Raw genomic sequence first — 26,316 nt, forward strand, 5'->3', positions numbered from 1 at the left:
GACTATATAGGATACAGGAATTGTTTTGATTAACTGTAAACAACATGTAATTGTGTTTTCCTCCCCTCCCTTTTTTTTGAGTTAGCCAAAGATGAATGAACATATGATACATGGACAAATAAGTGACTCAGAAAGTACAATTCAGATCTTCACTATTTACAGAAACAGAAGGATATGTAACTATCTACAGAAATGTTATATAGAAGCTAACATTGTTTAGGATCATTCATAGATGCAGGAATCTACAATACAATCGTGCAAGTACACATCTTGGTAGCTTGTACACGTCCTGCAACGTGAACTAGACATCGCTTGCCAGTAGACAGTAGCAGCTAGTAACCCATGGAGTTGCAGATTAACAGCATCGCTGATGATGTGGATCATGGCCAAAAAGATTCTCATCAACGGCTTGGTTGAGACTTTCACTTGGAGATTACTCTCATAAACCGGCTCACGGAACTAAATACGCCCATTACATTGTTCATCAATGATGGTGCCTCGTCAGATTGTTCATCGCCGCCTCCAAATATTATCTGCAAATTGCAAAAATGCTTCTTATTTTAAATGTTGTCTTTATGGGAAAGTGGTTTAGCATTTGCCTAGTGACAAGCAACAAATAGTTATTTTTATAAAAAAAAAAACAGAGGTTTTCTGGCTTGAATTGAGTGTCCGGTAGTTTGACTGCCTAATTTGTGTGCAGTCACCTTGATGTCTAGAGATTGAGAAATGAGTTGACTGTTGGATGCTTCTAGTAGTTTCTAAATGCTGTTTCATGCTTTGGCTAGCCATTTTTTGGGGAGTGAGCATATACTCAACTCAACACAAATACAGATTAATAGTAACAAAAATAAATAAATAATATATAACTCCAGTGCCTAACCTCAATGTCTGTTGCATCAGGTCGGCTTACAAGTTCTCGGGCAAGCAAATACCGGTTAGGCCTCTTTGGGTCATCATAGAATACTTTCCACTTTCTGTAACATGAACAAACACAGATAAGCCTTTAGCGCATTATTACACTACATACATATTTTGATCATATACAAATAAGTAAGTTAATAATTATCTACAAACCCAGGATATTGTCGAAAGACTGCACCAGTTGGCAACGGTCTCATCGAGTAAACAGTGGTAAAAGTGCTGCAAAGTTGGGAATGAAAATTAGCAAGAGATAGGTGAAACACTACGTACAGAAGGAACTAAACATGAAATAGGTCAATGAAACTTGTAGTAAAGAACAATATTAGCACTGGAAAACGGGACAAGTTGGTTAGGCCCTTGTGTAAGGGCTGGGCCTCAAAGCATGGCTTAAGGCCCGAACCATAGGAGGCGGCATCCCCATGTATGAGGGGGACTAGCTTTGGTGACCTTTCTTGGCTGGGCTCCGATTGAGCTCTTCTTAGGCCGAGTTTAGTTCCAAAATTTTTCTTCAAACTTTCAACTTTTCCATCACATCAAAACTTTCCTACACACACAAACTTCCAACTTTTCCATCACATCATTCCAATTTCAATCAAACTTCCAATTTTTGTGTGAACTAAACACACCCTTAGTGAAATACCGTGGAGGGTGTCTTTCCCCCATTGGCCAAGTTTTATATTGTGATGCCAGCAAGAATAGCTATGTACTCCTACATGTTTAGGAAAGCCAACAAGGACCAGATGATCTGACTAACTTACCTTAGGAAATTCCGGCGCAGATTTCGAACATTAAAGCCAACTCCAACATCTCCACTAACAAGGCGTGGATTCCACATGACAAGAGGTCTTATCTTCATTGAATTAAAAGTGGTAATATTTTAGGATATCATACTGAAATGGGATTTGCATGCAAACAGTAATAGTAGCATGAAGAAGATAATGGTCAAAATAGACAGATTTAAAAGGATAGTAGATTGAAAGAAACTTCAGTGCATTGAACAGGCTGGATGTCTTTGAGCATAGAATTCTACATCAGCACTTTCATGTGATGCCGTGATGGCCAAGAACGTAGGTTTATGCTAGCTTGCTTATGCAAATGCAGTAAGATCCTGCAATTATACAAGCAATGCCTTACCAACTTTGTTTGGCTGTTGGCACGTCAATTGAAATTTCATTTTATATTTAATATGAACTATGCAAGTTTATTTGAAAATATTTGAAATTGATCAGGTATAAGTTACATACAGGATCATCAGAGAGTTGAGATGCAATCCGTTCAACAGATTCCACCATCTGATGATCAGGGATAATCATAACAACAACTTCATCTTCAACGTCAACTGGTTTCCGGTCACTTAAGCTGAAATTCAAGTTAAATATTAGATAGAATTTATATTTACACAAAAATTAAGCAGAATAAATTTAATGCCAACTAAAGTTAACGAGCAAAAAGTCTATAAATTGTGAAAATATAACAGAGGAAAAAAAATACTTAAGAGTCAATGCATTAAGACTGGGAGCATTCAAAGGAAATGATATACTGTTATACAGAGAGGAAAAAAGGAATATTCTCACGATGAAAACCAAGGATGTTTGTGCTATTGGTTTATTTCGAATATCAGTAGAAAACTAATGATTTTTCATTTCTGAGTAGTATTTGATGCCCTAATCTAGAAATAACCTACAGTTTTATTTTTCCTAGTAACACAAAATGGTCTACATCCTTTCTGTGATTACATGGTATTCGCTGCTAGGATTTTGTACCAAACTGGATAAGTTTTAACCACGAAAAAAATAATTGTTCTTCTGTGTAAATACTGCTAGGAAGTAACATGAATACAAGAAATCATGACAAAAAAATCACATTAGTATTATGCAAACCATTAGCCATCTCCCTTTTCTGCATAGATTAATGTAAGTGAACCAATACCCACCTGGCGCACTTAAACTCTGCATCTGTCCACTGATACTTAAGAAGGGCCGCTGCTCCAGCATCAGGAAAAATGGCCTTAACTTTCTGTAAACAAGAATTCAATCAGTATAGGGGCAACAGGCCAAATATTTAATCTACATGGACAAGAAATTCTGCATCTCCAAAGTGATACGTTAAGAATCATGCAGTAATCTGCCGAATCAGGGGTAAATCAGAGCTAGGTCCATTGAACTGTAAACTGTCAAGAAAGAGCAAAAAGCGCATCTATTGCTAAACGACCTTGCATCCAAACCTGGCCTGTCTCTTTTACAAGTGTGTCCAGGAATATCCTTGACAGTGCCCAGACCTCAGCCTGTGCTCCTTCCTCGTTGAGGAATTCCAACTGAGGGATCAGTAGCTCTGCCTACAGTCAGTATAACCAAATACAAATTATCAATGATAAGTACATGACAAGGTTGCATGATCAAAACAAAATTAGAACATTTAACATCTTGGATACACTCATACACACATGAAGTGACTCCATGCCATTCCAACTTCCAGGTGAAAACAGCACAACTTTTGTGACAGGTAAGGTTAAACTGAAACAGTGTAAGACAGTAAGAACAACAGATGAACAATGAGCAACATACAATGGCTCGCATGCCACCAGAGTTGACGAAATCGGCGCTCGCCTTCCCCGATTGCCATATCGCGCCCTCCAAGTCCGACGGCAAGCAGCTGATACACACAACGCAAGGTAGCACACATACAGACGCATCACGATGCGACGATTGTTCACGAGCTCGGCAAGAGGTGGGAGTGACCCTGACCTGTCGTCCTCCTCCGCTTTCTGTTCCGCCGCCCCATCACCCGCCGCCGCCGCCGATTCCGCCTCCTCGGCGGAGGCCTCCGTGGGGGCGGCGTCGGAGGCCTCGAACTTGCCGAACTTGGCGCGCGCGGGGGGCGGCGAGCGGCGGAGGGGCAGGCGCAGGCGAGGTGGCGCCGCGGGGGAGGGCGCGCGGGGCGGAGCGGGGAGGAGGAGGCGGCGGAGGAGAGGAGCAGCGCAAGCGCACGGCGGCGACGAGGTCGCCATTGCTTCGCCGCGGGGGAGGGAAGACGTGGTCGAGAGGTGTAGTGGCGTCGCTTGCTCGGATAACGGCTGGTGAAACGGGATTTCCGTCTGCCTGTGCCGTCCGATGGAAATCCAACGGACCAGATTGATTTGGCAATTAACCCTTGCTACCATATGCTAGTAGTTGCAAGTTGCAACTGGAGCTTGGTCCTGAAGACATATCTTGAGGACATGAAATGAATTTGTTGATCAACAACAACATGAGCAGCATCATAGACAAAATCTGGAGTTCATGGTAACTATCTTTGAATTCTATCGAGCAGTAATTTGTCCAATTGGATACAGTGATACACACAAACTGTAATGAAAATCGTTACACTTCTGAGTTTCGAGTATTCATCTGTGGTATATCCATAGAACATTTTGCCAAGGGTGAGCTATATATATGGCATTTCCACCTATATGTTTCTAGCTTAGTTGTTGCAGGCTGTTGCTGTGCTCTCTGTTTCTTTTCCGGTGGCGAAAGATTTGCCACACCCACATGTCTTTGTTGCATTTGGGTTCTGGAAGGCGAATCCACCACCGATAAGGGCGTCACTGTAGTCCAGCTCCATTCCAAACATGAAAAGAAGGCTCTTCGGGTCGCAGACTGCAGAATGGAAAAAAGATCACTTGAGTGAAATCCAGTAAAACAAACGATAAATAAAATCAGATTACTTTGCGCATGAAGAGCCATAAATAGATTCTGAAAGTAAGCTCATGTGACCTATTATCAAAGCCGTTGAAACTAAACAAGATAGCTAATTGATATCAGTTTAGTCATGCATGGACAAGTTTACATTAGACGTTACTTGAGTGTTATAAAGAGGTCGAAAAGTAGTGCATGTCAAGCTGACTGCTGACACTTTAGATTTGTGAACTTAATTGTAACAGTCAGTTGGATAAATTTACCTATTGCAAAGCCATCATATTCTACAACTGAATCATCAGGGCTGGCATTGGATCGATCTTCAAACTCCATGGTGTAAGACATGCCAGAACATCCACCTTGCCTAACTCCAATTCTCAAACAGAGATCTTCATTCTGTTCAGCCCTCATTTTATTCAGATGCTTCAAAGCCTTTTCAGTCAATGAAATTGCAGGTGCAATGCTACCAGATGTTGTTGCTGCCGCTGCTGCTGCAAAAAGCAATCAATGGTTTAACTCCGGAAGACATTATCTTAAATTTACTCCACTGTTTAACTATTTCTATACTTGACAAGAAATCACAGAATTTAGCCTGTAGACATTTAATCTTAACAGGTTACCCTGATCAGTGTTACCCGCTCATAAGTACAGGGCAGATGGGCGTGCCTGAATAAAGGGTGTTACAATTTGCCATACTTTGACCAACATGTTGAATATATCACGCTAGTTTCAAATTGTACAAGAGTGACCCAAGTACGAGTATCTTTAAATTTGTAACCATATGTAGGGATAGGCATATCAAATTAGTGTACATAACACATGATTATACGCAGCTATGATCAAATTAGTGTACAAATAATTGCTTCTATAAGATCCCCTGATAATGCAAATTGCACACAGAAATATTGTTCCCTACCAGGAAACATGATAATGTCTTATACAAGGATATGTAACATTTAACTTGGACGGGGATGAACTATTTGTAAACCATAGTTAGGTCCAGTACTAATTAATGGGAACAAAATTGTCATGTACAGAACATAGTGCCCGAGTGAGAAAAAGCAACATGAGCTGGGATGTATGTCCAGAACTGGATTAAACAAGGACTTTAATGCCTAACTACCAGGCATGTCATCGATTAAGCAATCGGTAATCCTCAAAGCCACTGCATCAAGCATACTAAAAACCTATTCCTAAATGGAAAGTACCCTTCCTAGTGTTTTGGAACGCTGGAATTTTACAGTATTTTCACAAGAAACATTTTAAGTTCCTCCAAAACTCCCGTGAAACTCCTCCAATCCGAATAGACCCGTATGAATTCGGCCACAGCCTTATCGATATCAACGATCTATTGCTATGCCACTGCTATTTGCTACTAGTACCATCCAATATTCCTCATAGTACGGACGAATCCATCCCCATTTTTCAGGTCTCCAAAACTCAAATTAAGCACAAAAAAAAAAGAGAGAGAGCTAGCCCCTTTATTCTCTCTAACTACATGCGCAGAAACAAATCATCACCGTTGACCGAACTACCTGGAGGCACGGAGGCGCGGAGGGAGACGACGGCCCTGCCGCCGCGGGAGCCGCCTCTGCAGAAACGGATCGAGGAGGCGGGCGGAGAGGGGGACACGGCGAGGTGGGGGCGCGCGGCGCCGGGGAGGGCGCAGGACGTGCCGGATGCGAGCGCCATGGGTGGGGGCGGGGGGTTGGTGGGAGAGAGAAGCGGAGAGGGAGAGACGGGGAGGAGGAGGAAAGAGGAGGAAGACGACGAGGAGGAGCGGAAAGATCTGGGGGTTTCCGGGCCGCCCGGATTGTTGGAGAGTTTTTGGGCTCCGCCTCTCTATCCAGGCTTTCTTTTTTGGTCCACAATTTGGGAGCGCCTGCTCCTGGCCGTGTGATACTGTGATATGCGAACCTATAAGCTACTAGAAGAACTAATGTAGGAATGGTCACTCTAGTTATCAAACCTATTTTATTGTCGACAAATTAAATTATCAGTGGAAAGCTTACTACAGAAGAAAGCTTACGCCAGAAACCAGCTTACAGGAGAAGCCAGCTTACGACGTAAGCCGGCTTACGACGCAAGCCAGAAGGTTCAAGGCTTACGATGCAAGTCTCTACCCTCCTCCGCCTATAAATAGGGCCCAGAAGGTCCAAGGCGAGGACAACCGATCTTCGGTCTCCTGTTTCCCCTCTTGTAGCTTGTACTCAAATCCAGAAGAAATAAAGCTTCCACTTGCTCATATTTTCTGTGTTCCATAACTCTGTGTTTGTCTGCTTGTGTGCTGATCAATAGAGTAGACTGGTTTCTCAACAACTCTCACATATAATGGCGTATTGTGCATAAAATTGTTTGGCTGTTTAGATTGTAACCAAAATGAACCTTACCAAATTTTAGCAAAACTAAAATTTTAGTAAATTAATTTAGGTAAATTGATAATATTACCAAAATATTAGCAGAATTTCTTATGTATTTGTCAAAATTTGGCAAGAAACTAAATATATGCACATCTTTATCAACTTTAAAAAAAAATGGTATGGTTTGAAATGGCATCACTTGGAATGATTCCTTTTGATTTTCCTTATAAAAGCTCATATACCACTAACAGAATTATATGTAATTCCGTTTGTAAGATTCGGTGTTCTTAACCTACTTATTAATTAACGGAAATAAGTTTTAAACAAAGCAAGGATGCTCATATTTTTCATGGTCGTAATCTGAAGATCTACGTTTTAAGTCTTAACTTCACACACATAGGTGGGTGTGAGCAATATTCCTAAATTGCGAATGTTTGCGTGGATGCGGTTCCAATAGGCTAGAACCCCATCGTTCGCTTATTTGAGAAATAAGCGAAACGGTATATTTATAAATAAAAAATAATTTATGAATAAAAATTTTATATACGTGTTCTTATTTTTTAGCGATGTAAAAAACAAAAGCTGAAAAATAAACTTCGATAAAAAACTCTAAAATCAACTTAAAATTTAAGATTGAAAATTTAAATTTTGGCTGATAAGCATTGAGGCCGTAGGAGTGAACATGTTTAGCGTCTGTCGTTCGTGCTCGCATGATGCTCGCGCCGCTTCATGCATCAGGAGCCCCGTCTAACTTGTATTAAAAAAAAGAAATATGTATAAATCTATGCCTAGATAGCGAGCGTGCGTGGAACAAAATCTATGCCTAAAACGTTTTGGTTCCTCTTGCGCGTGCATCGTTCGTATTCATGATATAGTTAGGAAATTGAATTTCAGTAAGAAACAAAATCTTAGATAACTTTCAATAGATTTATTTTTATGACTTCCAATAGAAATTTGTGATGACTTACAATAGGACATTGGAAATTTGCAACGACTTTCAAAGTTTCAATAGAATATTTGATGACTTCCGGTAGAAACATTGTTTAATCGGAGACCAAACTCCATGCGTAGCCAACAATCCTTTCAATCAAGAGAAATTTTTCATGACTAGTTCTAAGTACAATATTTTACTTCTATATTTTTAATATACTATAAATGGACTAAATTTCACATATATATATATATGTCACCGAGATTTTCCGTGTGACTTTGTTTCCTGGAGTACTAATTTACTCGATAAATGGGAAAATGGGTAGCAAATAACGTGACGAGCAAAACCTCCAACAAATTGCCCCACAAAAATTATTCAATCCTTTGAAAACAGCAATAACAACAGCAATGAGCCATTAATTTGATCCAAAGGTGAGACAGGCTTGGTGCTTGAAAGCTCCAAGATCTACAATACCATTTCAGCTAGCCAGCTAGAGAAATCCAATCGATCAGAAATTCAGAAGACATATACATATAACGATCTTCCCATAAGTACATATCCTGCAGAGAGAGTACAAATGTATAATTAACCATTAGTCCATGCTTTCTTAAGAAATAAAATAATGAATAAATTATATATTCAGAAATGAAATTAAATACCTGTTCCTGAAATTCTTTCGATGCATGTATACTCCCAATTACAAATTCACAGCCAATCGTCAATCGAATGAATATGCAACGCAAGGGTGAAGTCGATCCGTACGTACGTATATGTAGCAACACTGGACTGATACGCCACGTACAGTACCAAATTAATCATGGACGGCGGCGGTGGTGGAACAGGACGACGAAGCCACCGGCGGAGGTGGCGACGGCGAGGAGCCAGACGGCGGCGGCGGCGGCCGGAGGCATCACGCCGGCAACCTTCCAGGCGAACAGCGTGGTAACGACGGTGCAAATATACCACACCTTGCGCCTGAGCCCCTCTCTCTCCGCGGCGGCCGCAAGCTCGTAGGCGCGAAGGTAACGGAAGAGGAGGAGAAGCGTGGCGTAGCTGGTCGCCACGAAAGCGATCGCGCCGGCATCGCCGGCTGCCCGGTAGATCGCTGCGCCGGAGGTGAGGGTGAGAACGAGGAGACCCGCGCGAACGAGCCCGGCAGCGGCGGCGGCGTTCCGTTCGTCCATCAGCCGGGTAAGCAGAGCGCACTGCTGACTGATGGGCTATATATAGGCACGTAGCTTATCGCCGAAGAAATTTGACCGTTTAATTACTTACCTGGAGTGCACGTGAAGTAAGGTATATACCGCCCAAATCGGGTCCCGTGTAAAATATTAAAATAGAGTCTAGTAGCCTAGTAAATTTATTATAGTAAAATTAAAAACGGGTGTGGCGATCAGCTGATCATCAGCGATGAAGTAGAAACGGAGGCTAGAGGGGACTAGGGAGAGGAGACGAAGCGGGCTGCGGCGTCGGGACTTCTGCGATACGCGATGACGCGGACGCCTGGACGGGAGTACATGGAAGATTGATCGGTTCACTTTCTGCAGCGTTTTGGGCTTTGTTTTACTACTATTTGGACTGCAAATTAATAAAATTAAAGTCTATAATATTATCATATATAGGACATACTTAATATTTTAGGGGCCTTTAAAATTTGGGGGCCCTGTTCAGTCGCACAGCCCGCACGGGCCCAAGGACGCCCCTGGATCTAAGCCTGGTGTTTCCTTTTTTCCCTTTCCCCCTTATTTACAGTGGAAAAATATTTTTTCTGTTCTCTCTAAAACTGTTTCCACGATCGAGAACGATTGGTCTTTATAACTAATTGAGTGAATTGCACTTTGGGCAAGGTTATTTTACCCAACTTGCATTATGAACCAGGGTCTACCTCAGTGGCGGATCCAGAAAATCGATTCGTTAATGTCAGAACGTGTCTATCGGTATCATAGTATGCTAATTATGCTTAGATCATTGTGTTATAGCATATGGATAAACAGTTTCACTATAGGTTTTACCGAAAGTCGTTGGTGTCACCTGACACTGGCCCTTCTACTGTAGATCCGCCCCTAGTCTGCCTCATGCTTTCACTTGTGACCAAGTATTCTTACAATATGTTTCATATTGGACTAGGTTGGTCCTTTCTTGGCTACCATCAGCAACGAGCTGCCACCTGTTGATGCGAAAAACACACTGGCCTAGGAGATCTGCTTAGCTCCAGTGCAGGTCCAAATCTTAGTGAGGTGCGAGTGTGCAAATTAGTTTGATCCTGCAACTGACAAGATACGTAAACAATAGATCAAATAGCTGATCAGTTGACAAGCCGATGAAGTAATTCCAGCTGATAGCCGATACTAGCAGATGTCGATTCCAGCCGATGTCGATAGGGTTTTGAGCAATCGTCTATATATTCAATGTAGATAATGATATAAAGACAATCGGCTGATGATAATCAATATAAAAATAATAATATCTAGTAGAAACCAATCGGCTAGCAATGATATAATAGAATAAGCACTGATCTGAAGGTTAAAGCATACATCGGTGGGAGGTCCAATGTCATAAAATTCACAAGATTAGATAAACAGTGAAACCTTTGTTGCGATCGGCTAAATCCTACTTATACGTAATCTTTGTAAGCCGATGCAACGTCTAGATACCTCATTGGCTGAAACCCTGATGGAACACTTATTAGCAGTCAAAGAAGCAGGCTAGAGATAAAGATTATGGTTCTAAACACGACTTAATAAATCAAACTTAACTGATGCAACACTAAGTATGAAAAAGAAACATAATATCTAGACAATCAAGCCGTTGACTGATTTTCAGGGTGGTGGATGTCTAAGCTAATCTAATATAGCAACATGATTTAGCCGATACTGACAGAAACCCTAAAGCGAGAAGCAGCCGATAGAGCTAAATCGATATGCTAAGATTAAATTAACAGAGGCATATGATAGGTAGGCAAATATATCAACCGAACCAGAGCAATCCAAGAGTTTGAATGTACTGATGCAGCCTTGAACGACACCGATGAAGCCAATACAATTGCCAGGGCCGGCGGAACGTAGGACTTACCCCTTCACCGGAGATCGAACTGAACCGATGTGGCCCCGCGTCAGGTGCCAAGTTCCGCCGGATGATAAGTAAAAACCTCGGTAAAGAGGGTGGCGATGCGCCAAGAGTAGTTGTATTGATTGTTGAGATATTTTACAATGACCCCGGGTGTACATATTTATACCCATAGGGAGATACTAGTCCTTCTAGGACAAGAAAGAAAATTTCGTAAAGATAAAAGGAAAACATAAAGTCCTTATGGACACTAAACACACTTTCCTAAAGATAAAATGAACCAACAAACTATTCCTAATTAATAGATACACTTGCCATGCCACATCCTCCTTGAACTCGGACTCTTCTGGATAAATTTCCTTTAATTGATCCGATTCCACAAAAAACACAACTGCTGGTGACTTGACGACTCCCATCGGCCGATTCCAAGACTCTGAAGCCGATACTAACTCTAGGCCAATGATGACTTCGGGCTTACTAAATTTTGGTGTTAACACATGTCCCCCAGTTTTGGAGTATGAGAACTCATGCTTCAAAATTATCTTACTTCTTGTCTTGATAAATCCAAAACCGATCTTCCTTTGCTTCCTACAATTGGCTTTCATGGGCCGATACTGTTTGCATTAGATGAGCCAGACTGTCAAACTCGTGGCAAAAGAATCTATAGACATGCAAAGATGTCACATTATAATATACTAATAATCTAAACATAATACAAACATGCTATATTATCTATAATTTAATAATTATTAAATTTTAGAGAATTAAAATGTAAGCATGTCAAATCATCACACATAATTCACATAATATTTTAATATATCTCTATATCATTTTTTTATGATATCCTATATAACTATACAATTCATTCTCACTTAGTTTAGTTCATGTTATTTTTCTTTTATCTCATTAAGCCATGTCATCTCAATTTTTTTCGCCCTTAGATGTATAGTCTAAATTATCTTCCTTCTTTTATTCTCTTATCAAGCCATATCATCTTACTTTTACATTTTAATCATCATTCTACATACAATTTAAATTTAAATCACATCAACTTATATAAATGTAAGCTTATGTTATTTAAGCTATCTTATACAATATTTTTACTTATTGTTATTATAGTAAACCCGCAGCAATACGCAAGGTTTCACATAGTTATTAATAAAATTTACTGCCTGCATTCTAAAAGACTCCATTTTTAACATATTTCACACATGCCAATACGAAACAAAACTTTCACTATCTCAAACTACATAAGGATGCATTTAGTGCCCTTCGTTTGCATTCTCAAACTCCAAATGCATTTTTCATCCGCTTTCTCAAAAATTTAATGCATTGACTATTTCAAATATAAAGCTTGGGTGGATCAAATAAAAATGCTAAAATAAAATATCTTGAAACAGGGAAAGATCAACACTAATAACCATTAAAAAAAATCTCCTGCTCAATGACAAGGTGACATGCATGATGCCACCACGTTCGAGTCGACGTGGAAGCGGTTAACTTCGGATAACAGATTGTGATGGTTAAATAAGCAGCGTGTGTGGTATAGACATCGTGGAATAAGTTCACTTTGGATCTCTCTATTTGTCGCCCAGTCCGATTTTCGTCCCTTGACCGTAAAACCGGGTACAACCCATCCCCAACTTACGAAAACCAGGCAACCGAGATCCCTCGGTGGTTTTAAAGGCGGTTTTGGCTGACGTGGCGCCTACATGGCTTGTTTGACTATTTTTCTGTCCTAAGTAGCATTGACGTGGCGCTTACGTGGCAATTATATCTCGAAAAAATAATAAAAATCATGGGCCCACATGTCAGCCGCATAAAAAATAATTAATCTAAAAATGGTGGGGCCCACATATCTGCTTAAAAAATAAGGTGGGGCCCACGTGGGCCCCACATGTCATCCCCCTCTCCCTACTCGGCTCTGCCTCTTCTTCCTCATCACGGCGAGCTTGTAGCCCGCTTCGGCCGCTGCCCATCTTGCTCCGCGGGCCGGCCGCTGCTCAACCTCCTCCTATCGGCTCCGCGCGCCGCTGCCCGCTCTGCTCCTCCTATCATCTTCGCGCGCCGCCGCCTGCTCGGCTCCACCGGCCTGCAAGCAAAATTAGTTAGCGGTTCATTACATCGAGATCTTAGCATCCTCTTCCTGCTGGCATTTTGCTGACTTTCTTGGTGCTTGTCGCATGTTGCGAACTCAAAACGGGGGCATAGCTCGCGGCGAGGCGGCAGCCTGTGTCGATGACGACGAAACTACACAGGAGGGAGGACATAGGGACGCGCGGCTAGCTACTAGCTGCTAGCAGCGGAGCAGCACAACGGCATGGACACCGCCGCCGGCGACGACGCGTCGCTCTTGCCGCTTCCGGCTGCGAGCTCGAGCTTGCGCGCCTTGATGCTAGTCGACGTGCTGGACGCCCTCTCCTCTATCTGTCCTTTTGTTTTCTTTTGCATTCCTTTTCTTCGTTTGCTTGTACCGCATCCGGTGTGCGTGCGGCGGACAGAGTGACCGACGCAAGCGTCGCGCCGGCAGAGAGGGCGGCCGACGGGAGCTCTGCGAGGAAGGAGGTGAGCTCGTCGGACCGGCCGACGGGAGAGGAGCGGCGGCATGCGCCGGCCGGCAGGAAGGAGGGAGAGGAGCGGCGGTGCGTGAGGGTCGGCGACCGGCGGGAGGGCGGGAGAGGAGCGGCGGCGCACGGGGACCGGTGGGAGGGAGCGGCGCGAGGCGGCCGGTGGGAGAGAATCGGCGGCGCACGCCCGGCCGTAGTCTTATGCTGCGCGCCTGCGCCACCCACGTCTCCCCATCGAAGTTGAAGATCCCGTTGCCAAGGAGGTCCCCGAAGGCCCAAACACACCGAGGAGGTCGTCGGCAGGGGCCGTTGGGTGGCCGCCGACCATGCCCGCCACCGCCCACCCGCGCCATCCGCTGCCCGAGAAGAAGGAGAGAGAGAGAGGGGAAAGGGAAGAAGAGAGAGAAGAGAGAGGGAAGAAGTGAGGAGTGAGGCTGACATGCGGGGCCCACGTGGCCCCCTCCATTTTAAAATTATTTTTTGTGTGCAGCTGACATGTGGGGCCACGCTTTTTATTATTTTTCCGAGATATAATTGCCACGTAAGCGCCACGTCAATGCCACGTGGGACGGAGACCTAGTCAAACAAGCCACGTAGGCGCCACGTCAGCCAAAACCGCCTTTAAAACCGCCGTGGGACCTCGTTCGCCCGGTTTTCGTAAGTTGGAGGACGGGTCGTACCCGGTTTTGTGGTCAAGCGATGAAAATTGGACTGGGCGACAAATAGAGGACCCAAAGTGAACTTATTCCTTTCTTATAAACCTACTATGAGGACATCAAATCAATAATATAGATACATGTAAGGAAATATATTGTTAAATGGAACCCAACATGAACAATTAATATAAAAATCATAATACGCCATAAGTTGGTGTTTGATGGTGTTTGTCGTCGATAAACATCTTTATAATAGTAAGAAATATACCTATTGTGTGGTTGAGTGTTATGTTATCTCGAGAAGTATGTCTTCACAGAAACACGGGGATTTTTATATAAATTCAAGCCCTATTCTGAGAGTAAATCGCTTACTCATGTTGACATTATAGAATAATGCAAAATCTAAATCGCGCGCGCTCTCGATTTTGCTCTATCCAGCGACGCACAACGATCCTACTAGTCCAACATGTAAGTAGAGAAATATATTTCTATCACCTATACTTCAAATAAAATTTTCTCTTAAATTACTTATCGGATTTACGATTCGATTACACCGTTGTGCTCATAACAATTAAATCTTTATAACAAGATCTCACATGACTATATTTTTGATAAAAAATACAAATTACTTTTATAATATATCTAAATTACTTTTAGATTCCATTAAATTACTTCTTTGACATATAAAAGTAAATTTAATAAATCCTAAAAGTAATGTACATATATTATAGAAGTAACTTAAAACAAAAGGAAAGTAACTTATCACGACATTATCACGACATTAGAAGTAAATTCGTTGTGGGGGTAAAAACATGAGTCTATCTAAAAATTAAATTTAATTAGTACAAATTATGGAATTGACTTAAAAATAATAATAAATCAAACAACTCAGAGCACTATTAATGTGTAAGAAGTAATTTAATCAAATCTAAAAGTAATTTATATATATGATAAAAGTAACTTACATATTAACAATAGTAATTTACAACATAGATATTTTTTAATCAAAAATATAAACATGTAAGATCTTGTTGTAAATATTTAATTGCAACGTGCATAATAGTGTAACCGGATTATAGATTGGATAAGTAATTTAAGAGAAAAATCCTAAGAACAAAAAGATACCTGCATTGTTAGGTATAGTAGCCAATGCAACCAGACCTGAGAGTAAGTTCTCTGATTAAGACAATACAGTACACGGTCTTCCGTGTAGTCACGTCCATAGAATAAGGTATGGTTATAAGGTCTATGGATGTGACTACACGGAGACCGTGCACAGTATTGTCTTAATCAGAGACCTGACTCTCATGTCTGGTTGTATTGCCTACTATACCTAACAATACATGTATTTTGTTTGTTCTTATATGTTTTTTCTCTTAAATTACTTATCTAAAATCTTGTTTGTTTGGAAAATGGAATTCCAACAAAATAACTTGGCGGAGGTATTCGGAATGGTCGTCAAGATCTTCTTCTTGGTGGTTTGTGGATTAATTGTTTTGGCTTGATTTGATAATATTGTGCTAGCATAAATATTTGCTATGATAAATTAATTAGACTAAATAAATTCGTCTCGTGGTCTAGTGACAGATCAAACCACCCTCGTATATGCTCCACGGAAGAGACAGAATTGGTGGTGACGCGTCAAGTTAATGGGCTATAATTGTGGCCCGCAAAAAAGTACAAGATGATTCTTTTATTTTTCCCACCTAAAGTCTATATTTATTTTGGTTACAAGCAAATTAAATAAGCAAGCCACTAACAACAAGAAAGGCCGTGCCGTAAACAAATCTACAGTGCGCTCTTGGATCTCAGAGGTTGAGAAAAAAAGCCCATAATCCAGCAACCGACGTCCCAGCCGCCATGGCCCAGACAACGAAGGCGACGAGCGGCGGCATAAGCGGAGCCACCCTCGCTGCAAACATCGCGGTCAGTAGGGTCGTCAGCACCCAAACCACGACCTTGGTCCTCCCCCTGTCATCCCGTCGTCGCTCAAACCGGAGGAGGAAATAGAAGAGCAGAACGATGGCCGCGTACGCGCCGGCCACGAACGCGACCGTGGCTGGGTCTCCCCGCGATCGGTATATTGCAAGCGCGGAGTTGAATGTTAGTGCTCCGAACCCCAGCTTGGTCAGGGCTCCGTGGCGATCCATATCCATATGGTATATTGGGCTGAAATAGAGATGGATTTCTATGCCTTCTTGGTTTTTGGCCCGTCGAAATAATGGTTAATCCAAGGTTCAGCTAATTAAGCAGATCGATGCGCTAAACGGTGGGAGCGAAGCTCCGTGTGCGGTTTTGTGTCCGTGTATTTATAGAGACGGATGGAGAAAAAGTTCAATTCGTTCTTGTCCACCGCCACGCGTGTGTGGACGCGGCAAATACGACGCCGCCTCTAGATTAACTTGTCGCGGACGACGTTTCACGTGGAAACACGTCGTCCTGTCGTGCATCATGTGTCTATACTCTATCGGCACGTAGCTATTGGCGTAAGCCATGATGACAGGTGTTGTTCGATCGACTTGTAAGTATTTCATCGAAGGCGCAGGAGACAAACTCGAATCGAAATGCGCCAGAATATATAAGAACATGTACCAACAATAGAAAAAAGATGATGATGACGACGACGACGATAGTGGAATCAGGATTCATCAAAGCACAAATAGCTAGCTAGAACCATGGAGATCCATCTGGAAGACAACATGTTCATGAAAATGTCACAGGATTTAGGAATGGCGTCGAAAATCCAAACTAAAGGGGGGAAGAGGAGCATGACAGGGCCAGGGGGTACTGAAGAGGAGCATACCAGGAGCTTATTACCGGACGATCGATCCCAAAGCTAGCTGGATCGAAGAACCAAGAAGTGCCTCGTGTAACCCTGTGCAGATCGATTGAGCTCCGGCTTCACCTCCATCCTTGCTTGGGCCGGGGAGGGAAGCTCCCTGGCGAGAGAGTTACGAGTACTTCGTGTTCGTCGAGAAAACCATCTCCTCCTTGCCTTCCTTTGGCTTGTATTGCAGGGTGTTCCATTTTCTCCGTAAAATCCTACTCCCAAGTCGCAACCACCCCGTCAAATACTCCAGTACTATTAACTAATCCTCGGGGTTAGTCAGCGGAAGGACCGACGCCTACATTAATTAAATAAAAAAATATTTATGAGATCAGCTAAGGGGTAAATATCGAAATAGCACGGCTCGGCTCGCTGGTCAGCTCGTTTAGCTCGCGAGCCAATACAACCAAACCAAAATAATTGCAACGGAGATTCAATAATTTTTTTTTTGCCGGATCGGCCAAAGGATAGCCAACTAATTTTAAGATTTAGAGGAAAATACAGTAAAATGTTACAACGACCTTACTATGCCGCGGTAGCCAGAGAAGGACCCAGCCAACCAAGAACGAGAAAAGAAAGCAGGGCTAAACCCCGCAGTAGTCATGGCGATTACTCGTGAAATTGGGAGAAAATCCCAGCCACCCTCCAGACAGCACTTTCCTCTTTACTATCCTTCGCAAGTTGATCTGGTGTCTTGGACACGTGTTAAAAAATTCTTGCATTAGGCTCTTTCCAAATCAACCAACAAATTAGCATGAAATCCGTCCTGTGGAGATTCAGGTTATACAACCAAAGTTCAAATCCAAGTATGCAACTGTGTCTAAGTATCAAACCAACAAATCACAAGCCTTTCAAGTGTTGAACAACTAAATCATCATTCAACGGTTGAACAAATCACAGGAGGCTGTTGCCCCTACACGGCGGCACCTCATCTTCCTCCTCCATGTTGGATAGGGACGCACTCGGCCTGGGTTGCTCATCGCGAGGCCGACGGCGACCAGTGGGCATCTCACGGCATAGGACAGCGCCTCCGCACGGCTGCTTGGGTCCTGGGGCATGAACCAGCAGCAAGCAGCGAGCGCCGACCACTGGACGGGCGACGCGAAGCAAGATGGAGGGAGCAGAGCGCGGGATGAGGGGAGGCTGCAGGGAGCAAGAGGCGCGACGCATTGCACGGGGCGGCGGTTGCCGACACCGATCGATCTGGATCGATCGAGAACGAGGGGAGGGGAGCCGGGGAGGGGTCCGCCGGGTACGTTTGGTTGTTTGTCACCTTCAGCTAGACAAACCAGGTTGTTGCGGGCTTACTTTTGCCGTCGATGGACCGAGCCGAATTGGCTCTCCACCGCGAGCGAGCTTTTCCTTGCCCGTTCGGGCTAGCTTGCCCCCAAATGGTACGATACAATTACAGTTCTAAACGCTAGGCCTTGCCAGGTCAAGCTAGGATTATGCGCCTTGGATCCAAACGATATGCCTATGTACTAGCGTTTTGGACTTTTCTGTTGGACAATTTTCTTTGGGCCTGGTGCGGGGTGGACTGATTTTCCTGTATTTGAGCCAGCAAGTTGAGGCCTGTTTAGATTCCACTCTAAAATTTTTCATCATGTCACATCAAACGTTTTAATACATGTCTTAAGTATTAAATATAGATTAAAAAATAATTTATTGTACAGATTGTGACTAATTCGCGAGACAAATCTTTTAAACCTAATTGCTTCAAGATTTGACAATGCGGTCCTATAGTAAACATTTGATAATGACGGATTAATTAAGCTTAATAAATTTGTCTCGCGGTTTACTAACGGATTATGTAATTACTTTTTTTTATTAGTGCCCGAACACCCCATGCGACACTCTATATAATACCTGATGTGACACACCAAAACTTTACACCCCTAGATCAAAACTTTACGCAAAAACATGCTTATGGGCATGTTCTGTTAATGTCAAATGTCTCTCCTATAGCTTCAGTTCACGGACAAAAAAATAACACTCAATGTCATCCTCACGCGGGCGACCGGGGGCGAAACCTAACCCCCGGCCACCGCCACCCTTCCCTCCTCTCCCCCAGAGCACGTCGCCAGAAGCCACGTGTCTCGTTATCCCGGTGGCGAGGCTCCAAACCTCGGCGATGCGACTGTCTCAGCGCAAAGGGGCGGGGCGGAAAGCCGGGAAGGCCGCGCGGCGGCAAGGCACATGGCGACGAATCCAGGGCCGCCACCGCCAGATCTGGCACCCCCGCAGCTGGATCCAGCATCGTTGCCGCCGAATTTGGGCTGCGGCGGTGTGGGCGCGGCGTCGGCGGCGGAGGCACGGCTGCTGCGGTGAGCTGTGGCTAGCAGGCGCAGAGGCATGGCGGCTGTGCCCGGAAGGCGCGGAGGAGCGGGCGACCGGCAGCAAGCACGGTGGCTGTGGTTGGCCGGCGGGGTTGGCGGCGCGAGGAGATGTGGCCGGTGGCCGTGCAGCGCGAGGAGGAGCGCCAGAGGCCGGTGCGGGCGCGGCGTCAGCGGCGGAGGCACGGCTGCTGCGGCAAGCTGTGGCTAGCAGGCGCGGAGGCATGGCAGCTGTGCCTGGAAGGCGCGGAGGAGCGGGCGGCCGGTAGCAAGCACGGTGGCTGTGGTTGGCCGGCGGGGTTGGCGGTACGAGGAGATGTGGTCGGTGGCCGTGCAGCGCGAGGAGGAGCGCCAGAGGCCGGCACGGCGCGAAGAGGCGTGTTCGGCGGCTGTGGCACATGGAAGTGCGGCCGAGGCGTGTGCCGATGCGGCACGACGAGGCCGGCTGGCGTGGCGGTGCTGGTCGGCGCAGCGGGATGGGAGGCCAGTGGAGCTGTGGAGGCACGTGGAGACAGGCCGATAGGGGGCGCCAATGCAATGGTGCCTACACGCCGGTGGAGGTTTAGATGGCGGTGGAGCAATGGTGCATCAGTGGTAGATCGATAGGCGATAGACGATGGGTGAAAACCTAGGGCAACGATGACATTCGAGCGTCATTCCCCTCCTGAGGGCGTTGTTGTGTCGTCTCACCCCTCAAGTGTGGCTGTCGGGCAAAAGCCCAGTCTCGGTTCTCTTTGAAACCTTGACGGACGGCGGCGACGTCATATCGTCGCTTCTCAGCTTGCGTCGTCTAGGCATCCCCTTGCCGAAACCCCCAAGCAATTGGTGAAAGCTCGCTCTAGATTCGTATTCTTTTGTGTCGACGTTCTAGCTTCTGCAAATTGGCCACGTCAGAGGGCCTAAGGGGGAGAGGACTTCCATTATTCTCTCACCCTCTCTCCCTAAATCCCAAAGACTTGGATAGAGTGCGGTTTTGTGTTGGTTGTAATGGTCGGGTTTTGGACGATCTTGGTTGTGTTCCGTTGTTGGCCTAGCGGCGGTCAGTTACACTTAGCGGCGGCCGGTCCGATGCTAGCCTTCTCCTGGGTCTGTGTGTTGGCGTTGTCGAGGTGTGAGGGTGGTATATTTTTTTCGTTTTCCTGGTTATGACCTTCCAAAGTTATAATCTTATAATTTTTTTCTACTCTATTAATAGAGTTTCGTACTGTCAGACTGTTTAGCTCGCTAGCCAACTCGAGCTGGCTCATCTTATATAACGAGTTAAAATGCCATCTCGACTCGTTTCAAAAACTCAATAAGCCGAGTCGAGTCAGCCATGAGCCAAGCAAGATAACAAGTCACGAGCTTTTTATTAAGGCTATAGCTAAAGAAATAGCAGAAAATCAAGTAAAAAAAAAAACGAGGATGTATATCATATTCGATCGCTTACATTAATGTGCTTAAATGCGCTTCCAAAGTTACAATACACATTCCAAACTCACGCAACTGTTGGTCTCTGCAATACAATTTCAGGGATGAAGGAAGAAAGCCCAGAACCCACCGACGACAGTGGCGGCCGCCATGATCCAGACGCCGGCGGCGACGAGCGGCGGCATGAGAGGCGCCACCCTTGACACGAACATTGCGGTGAGCAGCGTGGTGAGCGACCACACAGCCGCCTTCACCTTGCCCCTCTCCTCCGGGCGCGCGCGCTCGAACTTGCCGAGGAAGTAGAAGAGCAGCAGCAGCGCGGCGTAGGCGGCGACGACGAAGGCCACCGAGGCGGGTTCACCCTGCGATCTGTAGATGGCCAGGAGGGAGTTAAATGTGAGAGCACCAAATCCTACCTTGGTGAGTAGAGAAGAATGGCGATCATTGCGGTCCATACGTTATGGCGTTATTTGCTATGCCGCGGATCCATCCTGCAAGTGTGGGTGCATATAGAAGAACGAGCATGAGTACTTTAAATAAAAGTTTAAATAGGAGTAGTAGAGCCGGCCAAACGTTATATTTGCAAATGAAATATAATTTATAAATAAAACTTATATATATATATATATTCTTAGTAATCTAAAAATAAAAATAAACAAATAAACAACAATGAAAAAAACTCTAAAATCAACTTAAATTTAAGGTTAAATATTTAAATTCTGGCCGATAAGAATTACTATAAGCGAAAAGATAAAGACTAGTGTTTTTATGCTGGCTTACAAGTGCAAAGAAGCCGACAAGCCGGCAAAGCTGGCCATTTGCCGCCCGAATCGCGCCGAACGGCCGGCCAGCATAAGCGCATATATCAAGGCTGTTGCATTTTTTTGACTTGGACGCCGCCCTAGGACAGAATTCGTGGGCCGAACCGGCTATCCCGCCGGCCAAACCGACCCATCACGTCAAAATCTGCTGACCAGACGGCCAGACCAGACGACGACGAACAGACGCTGATACTCCCTCCGTTACTCCGGTTTAAATATTAAATTTAAAAACACTAAACAATATATATAGGTTTCTCTTACAAATACTATAAAAAAATAAAAAAATTTATTATTTATTATAATAGATAAGGAGGGAGTGGTGGTGGAGGGGGAGATGGGTGAAGAGGTGGGGGACGAGGGAAAGGGATTGGTCGGAGGAGAGGGGCATGAGAGGATGGAGGTTGGCGGCAGAGCACGCGACGTCGTCTCGCCGATCTTGTAGGCGACAACGACGCTAGGCCGAGCTCCACTGATTCCGACCGAGGGTGCAAGGTCTCCATTTGGACCGACGGCAACGAGAAGGGAGCAGAGGAGAGGAGGTGGAGATGGAGGAGTGTGGGACCTACTGACATGTGGTCCCACTATTTTTTTAATCTTTTGTTTGATTGACATATGCGTGTCACATTTTTTTAAAAATAATTTTTATATTTTGCTTCCAATGCTACGTCACCGCTACGTAGAACGTGGATTAAGTCAAACCATCCACGTAGACGTGATTTCTTTGCACTAGTTTTGAGAGTTGAGCAACGCATCATATCTGGTATTGCGATTTAAGGACTAATGTCATACTCATCGACAAATCTTTAAAACCGATTTAAGGGACCAAACTCTACCTTACTATTGGGCCACGTGGAGCTTTGTAAGTTTGGCAATGCCCTAGCCAAGAATTTGACACGTGTCCATGTGGAGGAAACTATAGTAGGCTGGAAGTTTCACCGTGAAATTAAGAAAAATTGCATTGGCGTATACAGCCCAATCGCACATGCATGCCCGGGCCTGGTCGTCCGGCGCCATTGCTACAACATTTTGCATTGTTGCGTGCTCAGGCCAATGGTGCACAAAGGACCAAGCAGAAATATATTTGTACAAAATAAATAATAAAAAACTAAATAACAAAAATAAGGTGAAAGATTATATGAAAATTTCAAGGATTTAAATCTCCGGCTATAGCTATAGCTGCTAGGAAAGACAGTAGCTAAGATATGCTACTTTTGCCGCTACATAATCTACAACGCTAATAGCTGGGCTTAGCGGGAGATAGCCGCTATTTAGCCTTGAGTTAGCGGCAACGGGCTGAAATTGGCCATCTACCACTCCTGTAACCCTAACCCTCACCCCCTCTCCCTCATAACCTCATTCCCTCTCCTCCTCTATAGGCAGCGGCGGCTGTAGCTGAGCCCGGAGGTGGCGGCGGCGGCGGCTGCGCCCGGAGGCGACGGCGACGGCGGAGATGGTGGCGGCGGTTGAGCTCGGAGGCAACAGCGGCGGCGGAGACGGTGGTGGCGGTTGCGGCTGCTCCCAGAGGAGACGGCAGCTGCGACTGCTTCTCCTGCCGTGGCGTAGGCTACTGCTTCTCCCGGCGGCGGCGTAGGCTTCTTCCCGACGACGTACAGGCAAGAAAATGTTCTATATTTCAGATTGTGCAAATGCAAATGTTCTGTATGACTTGGTGATGAACTATGAAATTATATCAAATTTTTGAATTTTTCTCTAATATTCTAGAAAACAGCTAAATGATTTAGCTGTAGCTATAGCCGGCTATATCTGCTCTTAGCTGTTGGAGAGATCAATCGCTAAGAGCCTTAGCCGGAGATTTAGAACCTTGGAAAATTTGCAATACTAAGAATCAATATTTCTGTCAAGGTTATGGATACCACATACCTAATAGTAGTTGACTAAATCTCGACAGGGCCCACCACATACCATGTCTTATACGAAATCATACCTCATATATAGAAGGAGTTCCGTATAAGGGAGGACGAATAGAGTTCTATATGGAAACTACAAGTACTACTCGGATTGTATCCATATTGGTCTCCCTAGTTTTACTTGGACAATGGGACATCTATAGGTATAAATACAAGGCCTCCTAGGAGGAGGAGACAAGACAATCAAGACAACCAACATACAAGCCAACACACGCCAAGACAAGTCGCCGGATATCGACATCAGAGATATGCCTAGACTAACCCAATCCGGCACCTACGGAGGCCGGCAAGAGGGATCTAGCGCTATCTTTGGTCTCGCCAAATGCGGATTCGAGGAGGAAGACTACCCCGTTGTCGACTACGTGATGGTATTTCAGGCCGCCAAGTCGACAACGGATAGATAGGTTATCCCAAATATTGTACTGGTGTGATTATGATGAATAAGAGCAACGACCGGCTTCGGCCAACAGGAGTAGGGTTATTACCTGTCAGTTAAGGGGCCCCAACCTATATAAAAATCCTCGTCTCCATCTCTTTTACCTCAGTCTCGCATATATCCTGGTGCCAAACAATCCCTATACTGTCCAAATACCGTAGTCGCGATATCAACCGTCGACAATTTCTTCAAATGTGCGAAGTGAACGTAACTCAACTGGTTAGATTCCTTGTGGTGGAACCAGCCCAACCGACGAATGCTCGTATTTATGGCTAATTTTTTTAGTGATAGACAACATATCCATCAACAACGATGCATCTGTGGGCCATGGTGACTTTGTCAATCTCAAGATATACCGACCCAGTTTTTCGAAGGTGCTTATAGAGGTAGGGTTCATAGACACGAGTGTACACGCGTTGTGGACGTCTATATTTGAACTGTGTTTCTCAAAAAAACAAATTTCTTTTGAATGTGCATTTTACTATTGATAATGTATGCAACATTTATTGGTTAATAAAATTGCCACAGTTTTGAGGAAACATAACTTTACATTTTTTTCTATTAGCATCTCTAATCATTTGTCTAATTATTGGCAATCACTAATTACAGCCGTACTTTGATTTTTCTCTTTTTCCGGGGCAAACATAAAATTTAATTCCATTATGCTGGGACAAACACAAAATTAAATTCCAGTAATATGTCCTTTTGAAAGATGTTTTATGGGTGTTAAACTAACTCGTGTAAAAATATATTACTTCATCAGTTTCAAATAACTTGTCATTCTCACATTTTAATTTCTAGATCATGATCCCGTCTCAACCTTTCATCAATGCCACATATATCCAGTAATCAAGGCTAACATACTTTTAAAACTATTAGAATGTAGTAAATGAGCATAACAAGGTAATTTGCCGCATCTCTTTATTTGATATGACGTTTGATACAGTGATAAATACTCCCTCCGTACCAAAAAAAAAAAAAAAGACAAACTCTGGGTTTCCTTGTCCAACTTTAACTGTCCGTCTTATATGAAATTTTTTTATAATTCATATTTTCATTGTTGTTAGATGATAAAACATGATTAATATTTTATACGTGACTTGTCTTTTCAATTTTTTTCATAATTTTTTCAAATAAGACGGACGGTTAATTGTTGGGCACGGAATTCAGGATTTGTCTTTTTTTTCTGGACGGAGGAAGTATACCTCAACAAGAGATAGGTAAATTTTCTATATTTCAAATAAACCCTAAACTAAATAGACATGCTATAAATTTATCTGTGCGCCAACAGGTGCACTGATTTTCTAAGTAGAGGGACCTAAAGTAAGCTTGTCCCTCATTCTAGATCAATCGGAACCGTACACAAAGACGCTGGAACAAAGAGAGGAAAACTGAAAAAGAAAGAAATATTCATACGCTGATACGTACAAAGCATGTACAGACTACAGACCGGCCGGTGTGTTACTAAAGTACTATACATATGTACAGAAGCAGAGTATAGTTCACTTGAAGCATGTACAAACTAGTAGCTACCGGGAAACAGCTATATGTACATCCATATACTCCATATATCACAGGCGACCGGGAAACAGCGATCGATCGGGTTCACCACTTCAGGTGTAGACGAAGAAGGCTAAGAATCCTCCGAGCGAGGTTGCCACGGCGAGGGCCCAAACGACGGCCGCCACGGGCGGCGGCATGAGCGCCGCGACCTTCCACGCGAACATGGCGGTGACGAGCGTCGAGAGCGCCCACACCGCGCGCTTGAGGCGGCCCCTCGCGGGGGACCCGGGCGGCGCGCGCTCGAAGGCGGAGAGGCAGGAGAAGAGGAGGAGCAGGGCGGCGTACGAGCCGAGGACGAAGGCGACCGCGGCTGCGTCCCCCCTGGAGCGGTAGATGGCGAGGCCGGAGTTGACGGTGAGGATGCCCAGCCCCGCCCTGCTAATCCACGCCGATCTGCCGTTTGGATCCATCGTCCACTTCAACCATAGCTAGCACTTGGCAGGATGAGGACTCAGGCGAGACCTCGAGAGCAGAGGAACTGGATTGTCTTCCCGGCCGTATGGATAAGAGTGATCTTATCTTCAGTGGATATGGATGACAGGATGAGCGGCTGTTGCTTTTATACTTCCTCCGTCCAAAAACAATCTCAAGATATAGGGTGTGTTCAGTTCACATTAAAATTAAAAGTTTATTTGAAATTGAAACGATGTGACGTAAAAGTTGAAAGTTTGAAGAATTATTTTAGAACTAAACAAGGGCTATGTGGGGATATAATCTCTTCTAATACAATGAATTTTTATATTTATTGTAATAGAATATGTCATATTTTCTCTTTTCTCTTAGGTTAACTTTTTTGTTTACAGAAATTGCTGGAATCTGCTCC

General features: G+C 44.2%; 4 protein-coding genes and 1 long non-coding RNA gene across 6 annotated transcripts; all 5 read right to left on the reverse strand.

Moving 5' to 3' along the window:
- Positions 1–92: 92 nt before the first annotated feature.
- On the reverse strand, positions 93–3,981 carry LOC127776604 (uncharacterized). Its single transcript, XM_052303067.1, has 9 exons — positions 3,666–3,981; positions 3,486–3,573; positions 3,146–3,256; positions 2,855–2,937; positions 2,166–2,280; positions 1,680–1,771; positions 1,075–1,140; positions 881–974; positions 93–533 (listed from the first exon to the last, which is right to left on the reverse strand). The coding sequence occupies exons 1-9, from the start codon at positions 3,926–3,928 to the stop codon at positions 423–425; spliced, it is 1,023 nt and encodes a 340-aa protein (XP_052159027.1). The 5' UTR covers positions 3,929–3,981; the 3' UTR covers positions 93–422.
- Positions 3,982–4,191: 210 nt separating this feature from the next.
- Positions 4,192–6,397, reverse strand: LOC127776605 (uncharacterized). Of its 2 annotated transcripts, none has more exons than XM_052303069.1 (3): positions 6,131–6,397; positions 4,859–5,083; positions 4,192–4,556 (listed from the first exon to the last, which is right to left on the reverse strand). In XM_052303069.1, the coding sequence occupies exons 1-3, from the start codon at positions 6,285–6,287 to the stop codon at positions 4,381–4,383; spliced, it is 558 nt and encodes a 185-aa protein (XP_052159029.1). In that variant the 5' UTR covers positions 6,288–6,397; the 3' UTR covers positions 4,192–4,380. The 2 variants fall into 2 exon arrangements, with proteins under 2 accessions (XP_052159029.1, XP_052159028.1); XM_052303068.1 differs by having other exon boundaries at positions 4,859–5,086; positions 6,131–6,395.
- Positions 6,398–16,740: 10,343 nt separating this feature from the next.
- On the reverse strand, positions 16,741–18,418 carry LOC127775848 (uncharacterized). Its single transcript, XR_008018045.1, has 2 exons — positions 17,524–18,418; positions 16,741–17,300 (listed from the first exon to the last, which is right to left on the reverse strand). It is a non-coding gene; the product is annotated as an uncharacterized LOC127775848 (long non-coding RNA).
- A 2,221-nt stretch (positions 18,419–20,639) lies between these two features.
- LOC127777526 (uncharacterized) lies at positions 20,640–21,200 on the reverse strand. The gene has a single exon (XM_052304133.1). The coding sequence runs from the start codon at positions 21,198–21,200 to the stop codon at positions 20,844–20,846; it is 357 nt and encodes a 118-aa protein (XP_052160093.1). The 3' UTR covers positions 20,640–20,843.
- Positions 21,201–25,322: 4,122 nt separating this feature from the next.
- Positions 25,323–26,037, reverse strand: LOC127775800 (uncharacterized). The gene has a single exon (XM_052302099.1). The coding sequence runs from the start codon at positions 25,901–25,903 to the stop codon at positions 25,544–25,546; it is 360 nt and encodes a 119-aa protein (XP_052158059.1). The 5' UTR covers positions 25,904–26,037; the 3' UTR covers positions 25,323–25,543.
- Between the last annotated feature and the right edge of the window lie 279 nt (positions 26,038–26,316).

This window comes from Oryza glaberrima, chromosome 6, assembly GCF_000147395.1.
Source record: "Oryza glaberrima chromosome 6, OglaRS2, whole genome shotgun sequence".
NCBI lineage: Eukaryota > Viridiplantae > Streptophyta > Magnoliopsida > Poales > Poaceae > Oryza > Oryza glaberrima.

Coding starts and splice junctions, on each gene's coding strand:
- LOC127776604 (XM_052303067.1), bottom strand. CDS start 3,928: ATGGCGACCTCGTCGCCGCCGTGCGCTTGCGCTGCTCCTCTCCTCCGC. Junction 3,574..3,665: donor AAAGCGGAGGAGGACGACAG/GTCAGGGTCACT, acceptor TGTGTGTATCAG/CTGCTTGCCGTCGGACTTGG. Junction 975..1,074: donor GTCTTTCGACAATATCCTGG/GTTTGTAGATAA, acceptor TTCATGTTACAG/AAAGTGGAAAGTATTCTATG.
- LOC127776605 (XM_052303068.1), bottom strand. CDS start 6,287: ATGGCGCTCGCATCCGGCACGTCCTGCGCCCTCCCCGGCGCCGCGCGC. Junction 5,087..6,130: donor CCGCGCCTCCGTGCCTCCAG/GTAGTTCGGTCA, acceptor TGCTTTTTGCAG/CAGCAGCGGCAGCAACAACA. Junction 4,557..4,858: donor ATATGATGGCTTTGCAATAG/GTAAATTTATCC, acceptor TCCATTCTGCAG/TCTGCGACCCGAAGAGCCTT.
- LOC127777526 (XM_052304133.1), bottom strand. CDS start 21,200: ATGGACCGCAATGATCGCCATTCTTCTCTACTCACCAAGGTAGGATTT.
- LOC127775800 (XM_052302099.1), bottom strand. CDS start 25,903: ATGGATCCAAACGGCAGATCGGCGTGGATTAGCAGGGCGGGGCTGGGC.